Here is a 19,131-nt window from a genome sequence, read left to right on the forward strand (position 1 = left end):
ACGAGGAGGGATTTCCTTAGTCAGAGGGTGGTGAATCTGTGGAACTCTTTGCCACAGAAGGCTGTGGAGGCCAAGTCAGTGGATATTTTTACAGTGGAGTCAGATAGATTCTTGATTAGTACCGGTGTCAGGGGTTATGGGGAGTTGAGTATAGGAGCAAAGAGGTCCTTCTGCAGTTGTACAGGGCCCTAGTGAGACCGCACCTGGAGTACTGTGTGCAGTTTTGGTCTCCAAATTTGAGGAAGGATATTCTTGCTATTGAGGGCGTGCAGCGTAGGTTTACTAGGTTAATTCCTGGAATGGCGGGACTGTCGTATATTGAAAGACTGGAGCGACTAGGTTTGTATACACTGGAATTTGGAAGGATGAGAGGGGATCTTATCGAAACGTATAAGATTATTAAGGGGTTGGACACGTTAGAGGCAGGAAACATGTTCACAATGTTGGGGGAGTCCAGAACCAGGGGCCACAGTTTAAGAATAAGGGGTAGGCCATTTAGAACTGAGATGAGGCAAAAAAGATTCAGTCAGAGAGTTGTGAATCTGTGGAATTCTCTGCCTCAGAAGGCAGTGGAGGCCAGTTCTCTGAATGCATTCAAGAGAGAGCTAGATAGAGCTCTTAAGGATAGCGGAGTCAGGGGGTATGGGGAGAAGGCAGGAATGGGTACTGATTGAGAATGATCAGCCATGATCACATTGAATGGCGGTGCTGGCTCGAAGGGCCGAATGGCCTCTTCCTGCACCTATTGTCTATTGTCTATTCGGCCCGTCAAGTCTACTCGGCCATTCTAGGTGAACTCCAGCGAGTAGAGGCCCAGTGCGGTCGAATGGCGGGGAGGACTTGACGGGCCGAATGGCCGAACCCTGCCCCGAGATCGCCCCCCTGAAGCATGGTTACCGGGGGGGGGGGGGTTAACACTAACTTGAAACGAGATGAGGATGATGTCCCATTCCTCCTTCCACATCTGGTTGACAGAGGCCATGGCAACGAGTAGGCTCGCCAAGACCATCATCAGTGCAACCTGCATGAGCAGAGAGGGAGAGAGGCTGTGTGGAACACGCAACATAGAAGCAAAAACAGGCCGTTCATAAGTGATAGGAGCAGAATTAGGCCATTCGGCCCATCAAGTCTATCTGCCATTCAATCATGGGCTGATCTATCTCTCCCTCTCAAAAAACCCAATCTCCTGCCTTCTCCCCAGAAGCCCGGTCACCCGTACTAATCGAGAACCTATCTGTCTGAAGAATGGTCTTGACCCAAAACGTCTCCCATTCCTTCTCTCCGGAGAAACCCTGGGAGAGAAGGGTTCCCAGGGGGAGAAGGAATGGGTGACGTTTCGGGTCGAGACCCTTCTTCAGACCGATGTCAGGGGAGGGGGGGCGGGACAAAGATAGGATGTAGTCGGAGACAGGAAGACCAGTGGGAGAACTGGGAAGGGGGAGGGGATGGAGAGAGAGGGAAAGCAAGGACTATTTGAAGTCAGAGAAGTCGATGTTCATACCGCTGGGGTGTAAACTACCCAAGCGAAATATGAGGTGCTGTTCCTCCACTTTGCGCTGGGCCTCACTCTGACAACGGAGGAGGCCCATGACAGAAAGGTCAGACTGGGGGTGGGAGGGGGAGTTGAAGTGCCGAACCACCGGGAGATCAGGTTGGTTAAGGCAGACTGAGCGGAGGTGTTGAGCGAAACGATCGCCGAGCCTGCGCTTGGTCTCGCCGATGTAGAGAAGTTGACACCTGGAGCAGCGGATGCAGTAGATGAGGTTGGAGGAGGTGCAGGTGAACCTCTAACTCACCTGGAAAGACTGTTTTGGTCCTTGGATGGAGTCGAGGGGGGAGGGAGGTAAAGGGACAGGTGTTGCATCTCCTGCGGTTGCAGGGGAAAGTACCTGGGGAGGGGGTGGTTTAGGTGGGAAGGGGCTCCACTCTTCCTGAGGTCATCAGTTGCCGGCCCTGCTTTGTTGCTGACCGTTTCTCCCCTCCAGTTTACTCCTTCCACCCCCCCACCCCACCCCAACCCATTTCCACCTCCGCTTTCAGTCCGAGGAAGGGTTGCGACCAGCAAGGCCGCTGACAAAGTTACAAATCCCCCCCTACCCTCCTTGTCCTTCTCCCCCTCCCCCCCCCCTCCCCCCTCGCCAACAGCGTTCTCCCCACTCCGGGACCTTCATTGCCCTCTGCACCCTCTCCAAAGCCTCCACATCCTCCCCAAGGCCAGAACTGCGCGCAACACTCCGGGAGTGGCCCGACCAAAGTCCTGCAGAGTTCAGCATCCGTCTCGGTGCCTTTCAGACTTACTTTGTGCATCCAGTACAGGTTCATCTGTTGTCCCACAGTGATGTGACATAGTGCTAAAAACTGAAAAGAACAGCCATTATTACACGAGGCGAGGGTCTCGGCCTATCGAAAGGAAAGGCTGAGGAAAGCCTGATGAGGAAAAAACTTTTTCAGACACACTCCAAAGACGTACAGGTATGTAGGTTAATTGGCTGGGTAAATGTAAAAATTGTCCCTAGTGGGTGTATGATAGTGTTAATGTATGGGGATCGCTGGGCGGCACGGACTTGGAGGGCCGAAAAGGCCTGTTTCCGGCTGTATATATATGATATGATATGATATTAGAGGCAGGAAACACGTTCCCAATGTTGGGGGGGAGTCCAGAACAAGGGGCCACAGTTTAAGAATAAGGGGTAGGCCATTTAGAACGGAGATGAGGAAGAACCTTTTCAGTCAGAGAGTTGTGAATCTGCGGAATTCTCTGCCTCGGAAGGCAGTGGAGGCCAATTCTCTGAATGCATTCAAGAGAGAGCTGGATAGAGCTCTTAAGGATAGCGGAGTCAGGGGGTATGGGGAGAAGGCAGGAACGGGGTACTGATTGAGAATGATCAGCCGTGATCACATTGAATGGCGGTGCTGGCTCGAAGGGCCGAATGGCCTCCTCCTGCACCTATTGTCTATTGTCTATAAAGTGAATCTCCCGGTTGCTGAAACACTTCAACTCCCACACGGTGGCGCAGCGGGTGGAGCAGCTGCCTCACAGCACCAGAGACAATAGACAATAGGTGCAGGAGGAGGCCATTCGGCCCTTCGAGCCAGCACCGCCATTCAATGTGATCATGGCTGATCATTCTCAATCAGTACCCCGTTCCTGTCTTCTTTCTGCCTCCACTGTCCAGGCTTATAGTGGCCCCCGGGCCTACAGTGTCCGGGCTTACAGTGTCCGGGTCTACAGTGTCCAGGCTTACAGTGGCCCCCGGGCCTACAGTGTCCGGGTCTACAGTGTCCAGGCCTACACTGTCCGGGCCTACACCCCCGGGCCTACAGTGTCCGGGCCAACAGTGTCCGGGCCTACACTGTCCGGGCCTACACCCCCGGGCCTACAGTGTCCGGGCCTACAGTGTCCGGCCCTACAGTGTCCGGGCCTACACTGTCCAGGCTTACAGTGGCCCCCGGGCCTACAGTGTCCGGGTCTACAGTGTCCAGGCCTACACTGTCCGGGCCTACACCCCCGGGCCTACAGTGTCCGGGCCTACAGTGTCCGGGCCTACACTGTCCGGGCCTACACCCCCGGGCCTACAGTGTCCGGGCCTACAGTGTCCGGGCCTACAGTGTCCGGGCCTACACTGTCCAGGCTTACAGTGGCCCCCCGGCCTACAGTGTACGGGCCTACAATGTCCGGGCCTACAGCGCCCCCGGGCCTAATACTGGACAAGGGCGGTCCCGCACGGGACAAACCAATTTAGCCCAATGTACGGTATGTCCCGGCTAATACGGGACAGTTGGCAACGCTACCTGTGACATACCTGTAAAAAGGTGACGTATGTGAACCCTGCTCCAGCCAACGCCAAAACTGGAACCGACCAGTCATTCCAGTATCCTTTCCTCTTGTACATGTACCTGAAAAAGACGAGGGAGACCGACCGCTGCCACGTTAACCCAGACGTGGTCCAGATGTTCATTTGTTCAACATTTCCACCACATTTCAAAGTGCCGAGAGAAGATTTTACCAGGACGTTGCCAAGACTCGAAGGCCTGAGCGACAGGGAGAGGTTGGGCAGGCTAGGACTGCATAAGTGCCCGCGTAGGTGCGCGCTGAGGTGTGTGCGTAGGTGTAAGCTTAGGTCCACTTTGGTGGTAAGAATAGGAAGGCAGAGTATTATCTGAATGGTGTCAAGTTAGGAACAGGGGACGTACAACGAGATCTGGGTGTCTTAGTGCATCAGTCACTGAAAGGAAGCATGCAGGTACAGCAGGCAGTGAAGAAAGCCAATGGAATGTTGGTCTTCATAACAAGAGGAGTTGAGTATAGGAGCAAAGAGGTCCTTCTGCAGTTGTACAGGGCCCTAGTGATACCGCACCTGGAGTACTGTGTGCAGTTTTGGTCTCCAAATTTGAGGAAGGATATTCTTGCTATTGAGGGCGTGCAGCGTAGGTTTACTAGGTTAATTCCCGGAATGGAGGGAACTGTCATATGTTGAACGACTGGAGCGACTAGGCTTGTATACACTGGAATTTAGAAGGATGAGAAGAGATCTTATGGAAACGTATAAGATTATTAAGGGGTTGGACACGTTAGAGGCAGGAAACATGTTCCCAATGTTGGGGGAGTCCAGAACAAGGGGCCACAGTTTAAGAATAAGGGGTAGGCCATTTAGAACTGAAATGAGGAAAAACATTTTCAGTCAGAGAGTTGTAAATCTGTGGAATTCTCAGCCTCAGAAGGCAGTGGAGGCCAATTCACTGGATGCGTTCAAGAGAGAGTTGGATAGAGCTCTTAAGGATAGCGGAGTCAGGGGGTATGGGGAGAAGGCAGGAACGGGGTACTGATTGAGAATGATCAGCCATGATCACATTGAATGGTGGTGCTGGCTCGAAGGGCCGAATGGCCTACTCCTGCACCTATTGTCTGTTGTCTATTGTAAGTGTGAGGTTAAGTGTGAGATTAAGTGCACGCTTAAGTGTAGCTTAAGTTTAGTTTATTGCCACGTGTACCTGGGTACAGTGACAAGCTTTTTTTTGTTGTACGCTATCCAGTCAGAAAAAAGACAATACGCAGTTAAAAGCAAGCCGTCCACAGTGTGCAGATACAGGATAAAGGAAATAACATTCGGTGCAAGATAAAGTCCAATTAATGATAGTCCGAGGGTCTCCAATTAGGTAGATGGGAGGTCAGGACAGCTCTCTAGTTGGTGAGAGGACAGTTGATAACAGCCGGGAAGGAACTGTCCCTGAATCTGGAGGTGTGCGTTTTCACACTTCTGTACCTCTTGCCCCGATGGGAGAGGGGAGTAGAGGGAGTGACCGGGGGTGAGACTGGTCCGTGATGATGCTGCTGTCCTTGACGAGGCAGCGTGAGGTGTAGATGGAGTCAGTGGATGGGAGGTTGGTTGAGTTGAGATTTGTTTAGTGATGAGGTGCAGGCCCACCAAGTCCGCGGTGGCCAGCGATCCCCGCGCACACGTACACTATCCCACACACACTATTGAAGTGTAGACGTAGTCAATGGAAGGGAGGCCCTTTGGCCCACCGGGTCCGCGCCGCCCAGCGATCCCCGCACACTAACACTATCCTACACCCACCTGGGACAATTTATTTATTATTTTTTTACATTTGCCCAGCCAATTAACCTACATACCTACATAGGGCCCCAGTGAGACCACACCTGGAGTACTGTGTGCAGTTTTGGTCTCCAAATTTGAGGAAGGATATTCTTGCTATTGAGGGCGTGCAGCGTAGGTTCACCAGGTTAATTCCCGGAATGGCGGGACTGTCATATGTTGAAAGACTGGAGCGGCTGGGCTTGTATACACTGGAATTTAGAAGGATGAGAGGGGATCTTATCGAAATATATAAGATTATTAAGGGGTTGGACACGTTAGAGGCAGGAAACATGTTCCCAATGTTGGGGGAGTCCAGAACCAGGGGCCACAGTTTAAGAATAAGGGCTAGGCCATTTAGAACTGAGATGAGGAAAAACTTTTTCAGTCAGAGAGTTGTAAATCTGTGGAATTCTCTGTCTCAGAAGGCGGTGGAGGCCAATTCTAGATAGAGCTCTTGATAGCGGAGTCAGGGGGTATGGGGAGAAGGCAGGAACGGGGTACTGATTGAGAATGATCAGCCATGATCACATTGACAGTAGACAATAGACAAAGGAGGAGGCCATTCGGCCCTTCGAGCCAGCACCGCCATTCAATGTGATGGTGGTGCTGGCTCGAAGGGCCGAATAGCCTACTCCTGCACCTATTGTCTATTGTCTATTGACAGTTTGACTCCTGGACCACAAAACATCAACCCAGGGGAGAGGTTACTGATGCAAGAGAAGGCCGACTCGAGGTTGCCAAGGCGATTACAAAGAGTGGTGGGCACTGCCTGGTCCATCACTGGGCCTGACCTCCCCACCATCGAAGGGACCTGCAGGAGGCGCTGCCTCACAAAGTGAGGTTGTGACTTTGCCACAAGTTGTGACAAAAAGCAAGAATAATGAAAGGCCTGGATAGAGCAGAAACATCGAAAATAGGTGGAGCAGGCCATTCGGCCCTTCGAGCCAGCACCACCATTCAATATGATCATGGCTGATCATCCAAAATCAGTACCCCCTTCCTGCTTTCTCCCCGTATCCCTTGATTCCGCTAGCCCTAAGAGCTTGGCCAGGGCGGTGTGGTTCTCCGATGATGCTGGCTGCCTTTTCCATGATCATAAGTGATAGGAGCAGAATTAGATCGTTTGGCCCATTAAGTCCACTCCGCCATTCAATCATGGCTGGTCTATCTTTTCCTCTCAACCCCATTCTCCTGCCCTCTCCCCATAAGCCCTGACAATAGACAATAGGTGCAGGAGGAGGCCATTCGGCCCTTTAAGCCAGCACCGCCATTCAATGTGCTCATGGCTGATCATTCTCAATCATTACCCCGTTCCTGCCTTCTCCCCGTGCCCCCTGACTCCGCTATCCTTAAGAGCTCTATCTAGCTCTCTCTTGAATGCATTCAGAGAATTGGCCTCCACTGCCTTCTGAGGCAGAGAATTCCACAGATTCACAACTCTCTGACTAAAGAAATTCCTCCTCATCTCCTTGCTAAAGGAACGTCCTTTCTTGGGCACAAAATGCAGATTAAACCAGCATCTGCATTTCCTTCCTGCAATCCAGGGACTTCAGGCTCTTGTTTGGTCTTGCACTCGTCCTCAATCCCCAGGAGAGGGCGCCATGTGTTGCTGGAGGTCCCCACAGGGTGTCGCGGCTGAAAGGAAGACCCGGCGTGGATCATGGACCGCTGGACCGTGGCTGAAAGGAAGACCCGGTATGGATCATGGACCGCTGGACCGTGGCTGAAAGGAAGACCCGACACGGATCATGGACTGCTGGACCGCGGCTGAAAGGAAGACCCGATGTGGGTCATGGATCGCTGGACCGCGGCTGAAAGGAAGACCCGATGTGGATCATAGACAGCTGGACCACGGCCGAAAGGAAGACCCGGCGTGGATCCGGCCTGCGCTCGGAGAACCCCGCGGCCTGCAAAGGGGGAGCCCCCCGATCCGGCCCCTTGCCCGTCCCCCGAAGACCAGAGACTGGAGAGGAGGGCGAGCCGGTGACCAGGGGACGCGAGGATCGAGGCCGCGGGAGGCTCCCACCCTCATCGGGGAACAAGTGTGGACTGGTGAGGAGAGGGACGTGGGTCCGCTGTTCCACCCACACATAGAAACACAGAAAATAGGTGCTGGAGGAGGCCATTCAGCCCATCGAGCCAGCACCGCCATTCAATGTGGTCATGCCTGATGATCCACAATCAGTACCCCGTTCCTGCTTTCACCCCATGTCCCTTGATTCCCTTAGCCCTAAGAGCTAAATCTAACTCTCTCATGAAAACATCCACCGAATTAAGGCCTCCACTGCCTTCTGTGGCAGAGAATTCCACAGATTCACAACTCTCTGGGTGAAAAAGTTTGTCCTCATCTCAGTCCTAAATGGCCTACCCCCTTATTCTTAAACTGTGACCCCTGGTTCTGGACTCCCCCCCAACATCAGGATCATTTTTCCTGCATCTAGCCAGTCCAATCCCTGAAGAATTTTATATGTTTCTATAAAATCCCCTCTCATCCTTCTAAATTCCAGTGAATATAAGCCCAGTCGCTCCATTCTTTCATCATATGTCAGTCCCGCCAATCCGGGAATTAACCTGGTGAACCTACGCTGCACTCCCTCAATAGCAATAATGTCCTTCCTCAAACTAGGAGACCAAAACTGCACACAATACTCCAGGTGCGGTCTCCGCAGGGCCCTGTACAACTGCAGTAGTACCTCCTTGCTCCTGTACTCAAATCCTCTCACTATGAAGGCCAACATACCATTTGCCACAAGCCGAGTCGATCCATTCTTTCATCATTCCAAGGAAGGTGACGGCTGGAGGCCCTGCAGCAGCCTGGGGCTCGCCTGGATCGGGCACCATTCCATGAGACCCAGAGCATGGACTTAGGGTTGCCAACTGTCCCGCATTAGCCGGGACATCCCATATTTTGGCCTAAATTGGTTTGTGCCACATGGGACCACCCTTGTCCCATATTAGGCCCGGGGGGCACTGTAGGCCCTGATGCTGAAGGCCCCGACCCTGTAGGCCCCGACAGTTTAGGCCCCAACAGTTTAGGCCCCGACAGTTTAGGCCTCGGCAGTTTAGGCCTCGGCAGTTTAGCCCCCGAAAGTTTAGGCCCCGACAGTTTAGGCCCCGACAGTTTAGGCCTCGGCAGTTTAGGCCTCGGCAGTTTAGCCCCCGACAGTTTAGGCCCCGACAGTTTAGGCCCCGACAGTTTAGGCCCCGACAGATTAGGTCCCGACAGTTTAGGCCCCGACAGTTTAGGCCCCGACAGTTTAGGCCCCGACAGTTTAGGTCCGGAGGCCCGGGCACCGCCTAATGGAGGTTGCGTAGCATCCCGCCTCCCGGCCCGGGCGGCCGCCATTGGTGGAGCGGGAGTACGTGGCCACAGGCTGGGTGAGGTCATGTGGGGCGCGGGGCGGTGACGTCACCTTGTCCCGTATTTAGGAGTGAGATAGTTGGCAACCCCTACATGGACTGGACCTGGAAAATGGCGACAAAACCTGACGCCTCTTGCATGCGGGGCCAGTGGACTATTTCTGAACATGTGCTTGGGTATAGCAACACTCTACTGGGTTGTTTATAAGGAAAGAATTTCACTGGGCACATGCACTTCGTACATGTCTCAATAAAACACCGTTGAACCATTGAATATTGTTTTTTTCCCATTTAGTTTAGTTTAGAGATACAGTGCAGAAACAGCCCTTCGGCCCACTGAGTCCGCGCCGACCATCGATCCCCGCACACTAACACTATCCTACACACACTCGGGACAATTTACATTCATACCAACCCAATTAACCTGCAAACCTGTACGTCGTGTCGATTGTGGATGATCGGCCATGATCACAATGAATGGCAGTGCTGGCTCGAAAGGCCAAATGGCCTCCTCCTGCACCTATTTTCTATGTTTCTGTGTCTTTGGAGTGCGGGGGGAAACCGAAGATCTTGGAGAAAACCCACGCAGGTCACGGGGAGAACGTACAAACTCCGTACAGACAGTGCCCGTAGTCGGGATCGAACCCGGGTCTCCGGCGCTGTGAGGCAGCAACTCTACCGCTGCGCCACCGTGACCGCCCTACTGGCCTGTTCATAAGAAAAGTATTCCGGGTCCGATCCTTGCCTGTCAGGAGTTTGCACGTTCTCCCCGTGACCTGCGTGGGTTTCCTCCGAGATCTTCGGTTTCCTCCCACACTCCAAAGACGTGCAGGTTTGTTGGTTAATTGGCTTGGTATAAATGTAAAATTGTCCCACAATAGACAATAGGTGCAGGAGGAGGCCGTTCGGTCCTTCGAGCCAGCACCGCCATTCAATGTGATCATGGCTGATCATTCTCAATCAGTACCCCGTTCCTGCCTTCTCCCCATACCCCCTGACTCCGCTATCCTTAAGAGCTCTATCCAGCCTGAGTGTGTGTGTGTGTGTGTAGGATAGTGTTAATATGCGCGGAGATCGCTGGTCGGCGCGGACCCGGTGGGCCGAAGGGCCTGTTTGCGCGGTGTATCTCTAAAACTGAACTAAAGGCTGTGTTTACATGCATGTTGTGCTGCTGCAAGTTAGAATTTCATGGTTCCATTTTGGTACAAATGCCAATTAAACACCCTTGACTAAATGGCAAAAGGTTCACGGGGACATTCAGAGGCGGACACATGCCTCTTTGCGGCACCACGTAATTATCAACCCAAGCGAAGGGAAGATTTGCTCTCCACGACAATTGTCCCATCACTCCATTGTACACCTAATTATTACTGCATCTGCACCTCCCTCTGCCTTCACCGAGCCCACAATCAGAAAATCGCCCGCAAAATGAACTCCTGCTTTTAGAGAGAAACTGGAGAGATGAACACAGAATCCTGCTTTGTTCATTCGTGTTCCATATCACTAATTTCCCCACTCCCCTGACTCTCAGTCTGAGGAAGGGTCTCGACCCGAAACGTCACCCATTCCCGTCCTCCAGAGATGCTGTCCTGACCCGCTGAGTCGCTCCAGAATTTTGCGTCTATCTTCGGTGTAAACCAGCATCTGCAGTTCCTTCCTGCACATTTTGTCTGCTCCACCACAAAATAGACGAAGAGAGACACAAAGTGCTGGAGTAACTCAGCAGATCAGGCAGCATCTGTGGAGAACATGGATAGGTGACGTTTCACAGAGTGCTGGAGTAACTCAGCGGGTCAGGCAGCATCACTGGAGAACATGGATAGGTGACGTTTCACAGTGTGCTGGAAACATAGAAACATAGAAAATAGGTGCAGGAGTAGGCCATTCGGCCCTTCGAGCCTGCACCGCCATTCAATATGATCATGGCTGATCATCCAGCTCAGTAACCTGTACCTGCCTTCTCTCCATACCCGCTGATCCCTTTAGCCACAAGGGCCTCATCTAACTCCCTCTTAAATATAGCTAATGAACTGGCCTCAACTACCTTCTGTGGCAGAGAATTCTGTGGAGTAACTCAGCGGGTCAGGCAGCATCTCTGGAGAACATGGAAAGGTGACGTTTCACAGAGTGCTGGAGTAACTCAGCGGGTCAGGCAGCATCTCTGGAGGACATGGATAGGTGACGTTTCGGGTCGAGATCCTTCTTCAGACTGAGAGTCAGGGAAGAGGGAAAAACCTAACACACTCGGGAACAATTTGCAGTTTTTGTTTAGCCGAAGCCAATTATCCTACGAGCTTGTACGTCTTTGGAGAGTGTGGGAAGGAAACCTGAGCGCCCGGAGAAAACCCACGCAGGTCACGGGGGAGAACGTACAAACTCCGCGCAGGCAGCGCCCGTGGTCGGGATGGAACCCGGGTCTCCGGCGCCGAGGGGCAGCAGCTCTACCCGCTGCGCCACCGTGCCACACCAGTCAGCGTGCCGCCATTGAACAAGCCCACTCGACTTACCAGTTGAACTCATTGTAATCATTGTGCACTTCCCACCAGAAGTAAAACCAGATCAGTGAGAGGAAGAACGTGATGGAGAGGATGGCGAACCAAAACTGTTCCCACTGCCAGCACAGAGAGAGAGAGAGAGAGAGAGAGAGGGAGGGAGAGAGAGAGAGAATACATTAGCACACTCCATGGGTTACAAGGACATAGAAACATAGAAAACAGGTGCAGGAGGAGGCCTTTCGGCCCTTCGAGCCAGTGATCATTGTGATCATGGCTGATCATCCACAATCAGTAACCCGTGCCTGCCTTCTCCCCGTATCCCTTGATTCCGCTAGCCCCTAGAGCTCTATCTAACTCTCTCAAATCCATCCAGTAATTTGGCCTCCACTGCCCTCTGTGGCAGAGAATTCCACAAATTCACAACTCTCTGGGTGAAAAGGTTTCTTCTCGCCTCGGTTTTAAATGGCCTCCCTTTTATTCTTAGACTGTGTGGCCCCTGGTTCTGGACTCCCCCAACATGGGGAACATTTTTCCTGCATCTAAGTTTGTCCAGTCCTTTTATAATTCTAGACATTTCTATAAGATCCCCTTCTCATCCTTCTAAACTCCAGTGAATACAAGCCCAGTCTTTACAATCTTTCCTTCAAGGACAGTCTCGTCATCCCGGGGATTAACCTCGTGAACCTACGCTGCACTGCCTCAATAGCAAGGATGTCCTTCCTCAAATTAGGAGACCAAAACTGCACACAATACTCCAGATGTGTGGTCATCAGGGCCCGATACAACTGCAGAAGGACCTCTTTGCTCCTCATTATGGCCTCTAATCCTCTCGTTATGAATGCCACTAGCTTTCTTCACTGCCTGCTGTACCTGCATGTTTACTTTCAGTGACTGGTGTACAAGGACACCCAGGTCTCATTGCACTTCCCCTTTTACCCAATCTGACACCATTGAGGGTTACAGAGGGTACAGGAGCCCGATAACCTTTATCAACAGGTTTAAGACTGGCTTCTTCCCAGTCAAAATACTGGTGTGCAAGGTGTATAAAGTCATGAGAGGAATAGATCGTGTTGATGCACAGCGTCTCTTGCCCAGTACAGGGAGAGGTTGAGTAGGCTGGGACTCTTATTCCTTGGAGCGCAGGAGGATAACGGGTGATCTTATTGAGGTCTGTAAAATTATGAGAGGAATAGATCGGGTAGATGCACAGAGTCTCCTGCCCAGAGTAGGGTTATCGAGGACCAGAGGACATAGGTTCAAAGTGAAGGGGAAAAGATTTAATAGGAATCTTGAGGGGTAGCTTTTTCACACAAAGGGTGGTGGGTGTGTGGAACGAGCTGCCACAGGAGGTAGTTGTGGCTGGGACTATCCCAACGTTTAAGAAACATTTGGACAGGCACATGGATAGGACAGGTTTGGAGGGATGTGGACCAAACGCAGGCAGGTGGGACTAGTGTAGATGGGGCATGTTGGTCGGCATGGGCAAGTTGGGCCGAAGGGCCTGTTTCCAAGCTGTGTGACTCTAAAACCAATGGAATGTTGGCCTTGATAACAAGAGGAGTTGAATATAGGAGCAAAGAGGTCCTTCTGCAGTTGTACAGGGCCCTAGTGAGACCGCACCTGGAGTACAGTGTGCAGTTTTGGTCTCCAAATTTGAGGAAGGATATTCTTGCTATTGAGGGCGTGCAGCGTAGGTTTACTAGGTTAATTCCCGGAATGGCGGGACTGTCGTATGTTGAAAGACTGGAGCGACTAGGCTTGTATACACTGGAATTTAGTAGGATGAGAGGGGATCTTATCGAAACGTATAAGATTATTAAGGGGTTGGACACGTTAGAGGTAGGAAACATGTTCCCAATGTTGGGCGAGTCCATAACAAGGGGCCACAGTTTAAGAATAAGGGGTAGGCCATTTAGAACGGAGATGAGGAAAAACTTTTTCAGTCAGAGAGTTGTGAATCTGTGGAATTCTCTGCCTCAGAAGGCAGTGGAGGCCAATTCTCTAAATGCATTCAAGAGAGAGCTAGATAGAGCTCTTAAGAATAGCGGAGTCAGGGGGTATGGGGAGAAGGCAAGAACGGGGTACAGATTGAGAATGATCAGCCATGATCACATTGAATGGCGGTGCTGGCTCGAAGGGCTGAATGGCCTCCTCCTGCACCTATTGTCTATTGTCATTGGTCATGCATCACAGAAACAGGCCCTTCAGCCCAACATGCCCCACGTATACTTGTCCCACCTGCCCGCGTTTGGTCCATATCCCTCCAAACCTCCAAAACTACGCGTTTGTAGTAGCGTGTCCAGTATTGGGCCCGGAGGAGACCCACACGGTTCACAGAGACAACATGCAAACTCCTCACTGAAAGCACCCGTGGTCAGGATCGAACCCGGGTGTCTGGCTCTGCGAGGCAGCGACTCTACCAGCTGACCACTAACTGAAATTTGTTCCGCCAGCCTCGTGTTACTGTTTATTGGAGGCACAAGGAACTACAAATGCTGGAATATTGTGTAAAACACAACGCTCTGGATCAACTCAGCGGGTCAGGCAGCATCTATGGAAGGAATAGATGATTAATTCATTGTACTATTGATTCTTGTACACTTATTTGTGCGTTTAGTTTAATTTAGAGATACAGCGCGGAAACAGGGCCTTCAGTCCGCACCCAGCCAGCGATCCCCGCACATTAACACTATCCTACACACACTTACACACACTAGGGACAATAGACAATAGACAATAGGTGCAGGAGTAGGCTATTCGGCCCTTTGAGCCAGCACCGCCATTCAATGCGATCATGGCTGATCATTCTCAATCAGTTCCCCGTTCCTGCCTTCTCCCCATAACCCCTGACTCCGCTATCCTTAAGAGCTCTATCTAGCTCTCTCTTGAAAGCATCCAGGGAATTGGCCTCCACTGCCTTCTGAGGCAGAGAATTCCACAGATTTACAACCCTCTGACTGAAAAAGTTATGGGGACAATTTACACTTACACCAAGCCAATTAACCTGCACGTCTTTGGAGTGTGGGAGGAAACCGAGGATCTTGGAGAAAACCCACGCAGGTCACGGGGAGAACGTATAAACAGCGCCCGTAGTCGGGATCAAACCCGGGTCTCTGGCGCTGTGAGGCAGCAACTCTACCGCTGCGCCACCTTGTTATTAAGTTAATTAAATTGTAAAGCTGCAGCACAAGAGAATTTTAGTTTCCCCACACTGGTACATAAGACAATTAAACTATCTTGACGTAGATTGGTCAGTAGGTGGCGATACTGAGTATCGAGAACGCAGTTATTATTGTCACACGTACTGGGCTACATTGAAAAGCTTTAGGCGGCACGGTGGTACAGCGGTAGAGTCTCTGCCTCACAGCGCCAGAGACCCGGGTTCGATCCTGACTACGGGTGCTGTCCGTACGGAGTTTGTACGCTCTCCCTGTGACCAAGTGGGTTTTCTCTGGGTGCTCCGGTTTCCTCCAAAGCTTCAAAGATGTACAGGTTCGGAGGTTAATTTGGCTTCGGTAAAAATTGTACATCGTCACTGGTGTGTGGGATAGTGTTAGTGTGCGGGGATCGCTGGTCGGCGCGGCTTCGGTGGGCGTGTTTCCGCGCTGTATCTCTAAACTAAACTTTGTTTTGCATGCGATCCAAACAGATCAGATAATACTACACATAAATACAAATTCAAGTACAATAGGTACAAGAGCAAATGGAAGGGACATAGTGGAGAATATAGTTATCCGCATTGTAGCGCATCAGTTCCAAAGACAAAGTCCAATAGACAATAGACAATAGGTGCAGGAGGAGGCCATTCGGCCCTTCGAGCCAGCACCACCATTTAATGTGATCATGGCTGATCATTCTCAATCAGTACCCCGTTCCTGTCTTCTCCCCATACCCTCCTTAAGAGTTCTATCTAGCTCTCTCTTGAATGCATTCAGAGAATTGGCCTCCACTGCCGTGAATTCCACAGATTTACAACTCTCTGACTGAAAAAGTTTTTCATCATCTCCGTTCTAAATGGCCTACCCCTTATTCTTAAACTGTGGCCCCTGGTTCTGGACTCCCCCAACATTGGGAACGTGTTTCCTGCCTCTAACGTGTCCAACCCCTTAATAGTCTGAAGAAGGGTCTCGACCCGAAACGTCACCCATTCCTTCTCTCCCGAGATGCTGCCTGACCTGCTGAGTTACTCCAGCATTTTGTGAATAATCCCTTAATAATCTTATATGTTTCGATAAGATCCCCTCTCATCCTTCTAAATTCCAGTGTATACAAGCCTAGCCGCTCCAGTCTTTCAACATATGACAGTCCCGCCATTCCGGGAATTAACCTAGTAAACCTCCAATGGAGCAAAGTCCAATGTCAGCAATGGGGTAGAGGTGAATTGGACAGCACCCTAGCTTACTGATTGAATTGATTGAAAGACACAGCATGGAATTGGGCCCTTCAGCTCACCCACTCCATTTTGAGCATGGATAGTGGGAAATCATTATCCCACATGGACTAACTAACGTTTAGTTTAGCTTGGAGATACAGCGCGGAAACAGGCCCTTCGGCCCACCGAGTCTGCGCCGACCAGCGATCCCCGCACACTAACGTTATCCTGGGCGATGAGAGACACTCAGTCAGTTGACGTTTTTAAACTGCAGTTAAAAACATATCTTTTTAATTAAGCTTTTAACTGATTTTTACTTCGTTTGTCTTTTTGCACTCTCAATTTTACATTTTACATTTTATATTTTTATATAAATCTACATATACTGTGCGGCCCCTGGTTCTGGACTCCCCCAACATTGGGAACATTTTTCCTGCATCAAGCTTGTCCAGTCCTTTTATAATTTTATACGTCTCTATAAGATCCCCTCTCATCCTTCTAAACTCCAGTGAAAACAAGCCCAGTCTTTCCAATCTTCCCTCATATGACAGTCCCGCCATCCTGGGGATTAACCTGGTGAACCGACGCTGCACTGCCTCAATAGCAAGGTTGTCCATCCTCAAGTTAGGACACCAAAACTGCACACAGTACTCCAGATGTGGTCTCACCAGGGCCCGATACAACAGCCTAAATCCTTACTGATTGAAATACCATTTTTGTTTAGACATGTGTTTGTTTTTGTGGATAGCACTTTGGGCTGCGTTCAATTGTATGAAAAGTGCTATATAAATAATAATAATAATATTATTATTATTATTATTATTATTATTATTATTATTATTATTATTATTATTATTATTATTATTATTATTATTATTATTACTATTATTATTATTATTATTATTATTATTATTATTATTATTATTATTATTACTATTATTATTATTATTATTATTATTTTATCCTACGCACACTAGGGACAATTAACAATTATACCAAGCCAATCAACCTGCAAACCTGCACGTCTTTGGAGTGTGGGAGGAAACCAAAGATCTCGGAGAAAACCCACGCAGGTCACGGGGAGAACGTACAAACTCCGCACAGACAGCGCCCGTGGTCGGGATGGAACCCGGGTCTCCGGCGCTGCGCCACCATGCCTCCCTTGTTATTGAGTTAATTAAATTGTAAAGCTACAGCACACGAGAATGTTAGTGTTCCCACACTGGTACATAAGACAATTCACCGTCCTGGAACGTGGCAACTTCAACAGCCTGACCGCGGGAGAAGACGGCAGGGGAAGAGAAAAGACCTTCCATCACAGTGAGGAGGTGACTGGAGGAGACTCACTGTGATGGATGTTTCTTTTTTTTAAATTTCGTGTTGGTTTGTGGTTGTGAAATTGCTTATTTTTATTGCTCCATTGCTGGACTGTGGTTGACCTTTCATTTCACTGCACATCTTGTATGTGTGTGTGACAAATAGACTTGACTTGACTAAATTATCTCGACGTAAGTTGGTCAGTAGGTGGCGATTTTTGTTATTGTCACATGCACTAGGGTGAAAAACTCTGGGCTACACGGTGGCGCGGCGAGATTCGCTGCCTTACAGCGCCAGCGACCCAGGTTCGATCCTGACCACGGGTGCTGTCTGTACGGAGTTTAGACTCCGTTCTCCCCGTGACCTGCTTGGGTTTTCTCCAGGTGCTCTGGTTTCCTCCCACACTCCAAAGACGTGCAGGTTTGTAGGTTAATTGGCTTCTGCAAAAAATGTAAATTGTCCCCAGTGCATGTAGGATAGTGTTCGGGGTGATCGCAGCTCAGAGTGTAGGAATGCTGGGCTGAAGGGTCGTAAGACCATAAGGAATAGGAGTAGGATTAGGCCATTCGGCCCATCAAGTCTACTCCGCCATTCAATCACGGCTGATTTATCTCTCCTTCCTAACCCCATTCTCCTGCCTTCTCCCCGTAACCCCAGGCACCCACACTAATCAAGAATCTATCTGTCTCTGTCTTAAAAAATATCCACTGACTTGGCCTCCACAGCCTTGTGTGGCACACAATTCCACAGGTTCACCACCCTCTGACTAAAGAGCACCTGTACAGCTTTACTGATCCAATGTGTTCATGAATAAATCATTTGCCCTTTGATGTTAAGATCAGCTGGTTAAATAGCAGCTGAACTGCTGAGTCCCCATCTGTCTGAGAACAACTCTCTCCCACTCTCACAGTCTCTGGCGATAATGCTGTTTCCCTTATCGTGGTCTCATTCAGAGGTTCCCATGTTTAGCTTAGTTCAGAGATACAGCGCGGAAACAGGCCCTTCGGCCCACCGAGTCCGCGCCGACCAGCGATCCCCGCACACTAACACTATCCCACACACACTAGGGACAATTTAACATTTTAACACCAAGCCAATTAACCTACAAACCTGTACATCTTTGGAGTGTGGGAGAAACAGAGAAATGTAGAAACATAGAAAATAGGTGCAGGAGGAGGCCATTCGGCCCTTCGAGCCAGCACCGCCGTTCATTGTGATCGCGGCTGATCATCCACAATCAGTAACCCGTGCCTGCCTTCTCCCCATATCCCTTGACTCCGCTAGTCCCTGGAGCTCTATCTAACTCTGTTTTAAATTCATCCAGGGAATCGGCCTCCACTGCCCTCTGTGGCAGAGAATTCCACAAATTCACAACTCTCTGGGTGAAAAAGTTTTTTCTCACCTCAGTTTTAAATGGCCTCCCCTTTATTCTTAGACTGTGGGGAAGCCATTTAAAACTGAGGTGGGAGGAAACCCAAGGGCTCGGTTGTTGGTGATAGCGATTCCTCGGATCGAGAAGTTTTTAAATAGCCAAAGGGCTAGCATGAAATCAATGGGCGCAGCGGCAGAGTTGCTGCGTCACAGCGCCGGAGACCCGGGTTCGATCCCGACTACGGGCGCTGTCTGTACGGAGTTTGTACGTTCTCCCCGTGACCCGCATGGGTTTTCTCTGAGATCTTCGGTTCCCTCCCACACTCCAAAGACGTGCAGGTATTTATGTTAATTGGCTTGGTATCAAGGAGGGATATTCTTGCTATTGATGGCGTGCAGCGTAGGTTTACTAGGTTAATTGTCGTATGTTGAAAGACTGGAGCGACTAGGCTTGTATACACTGGAATTTAGAAGGATAAGAGGAGATCTTATCGAAACGTATAAGATTATTAAGGGGTTGGACACGTTAGAGGCAGGAAACATGTTCCCAATGTTGGGGAAGTCCAGAACAAGGGGCCACAGTTTAAGAATAAGGGGTAGGCCATTTAGAACGGAG

The 19,131-nt window shown here is 50.3% G+C and overlaps 1 protein-coding gene across 4 annotated transcripts in view; it reads right to left on the minus strand.

Annotated features, from left to right (window-relative positions):
- The window catches only part of gdpd5b (glycerophosphodiester phosphodiesterase domain containing 5b), a 158,121-nt gene that overhangs the window by 43,488 nt on the left and 95,502 nt on the right, over positions 1 to 19,131 (minus strand). For all 4 annotated transcript variants that reach the window (XM_078401985.1, XM_078401983.1, XM_078401984.1 and 1 more), the window contains exons 3-6: positions 11,468 to 11,571; positions 3,804 to 3,897; positions 2,299 to 2,358; positions 923 to 1,021 (exon numbers count right to left, since the gene is read on the minus strand). In XM_078401985.1, the coding sequence (XP_078258111.1) occupies positions 923 to 1,021; positions 2,299 to 2,358; positions 3,804 to 3,897; positions 11,468 to 11,571 (357 nt within the window). The remainder of the gene's footprint in view (positions 1 to 922; positions 1,022 to 2,298; positions 2,359 to 3,803; positions 3,898 to 11,467; positions 11,572 to 19,131) is intronic.

The sequence above is a fragment of the Rhinoraja longicauda genome, chromosome 7, assembly GCF_053455715.1.
Source record: "Rhinoraja longicauda isolate Sanriku21f chromosome 7, sRhiLon1.1, whole genome shotgun sequence".
In the NCBI taxonomy this organism is placed as follows: domain Eukaryota; kingdom Metazoa; phylum Chordata; class Chondrichthyes; order Rajiformes; family Arhynchobatidae; genus Rhinoraja; species Rhinoraja longicauda.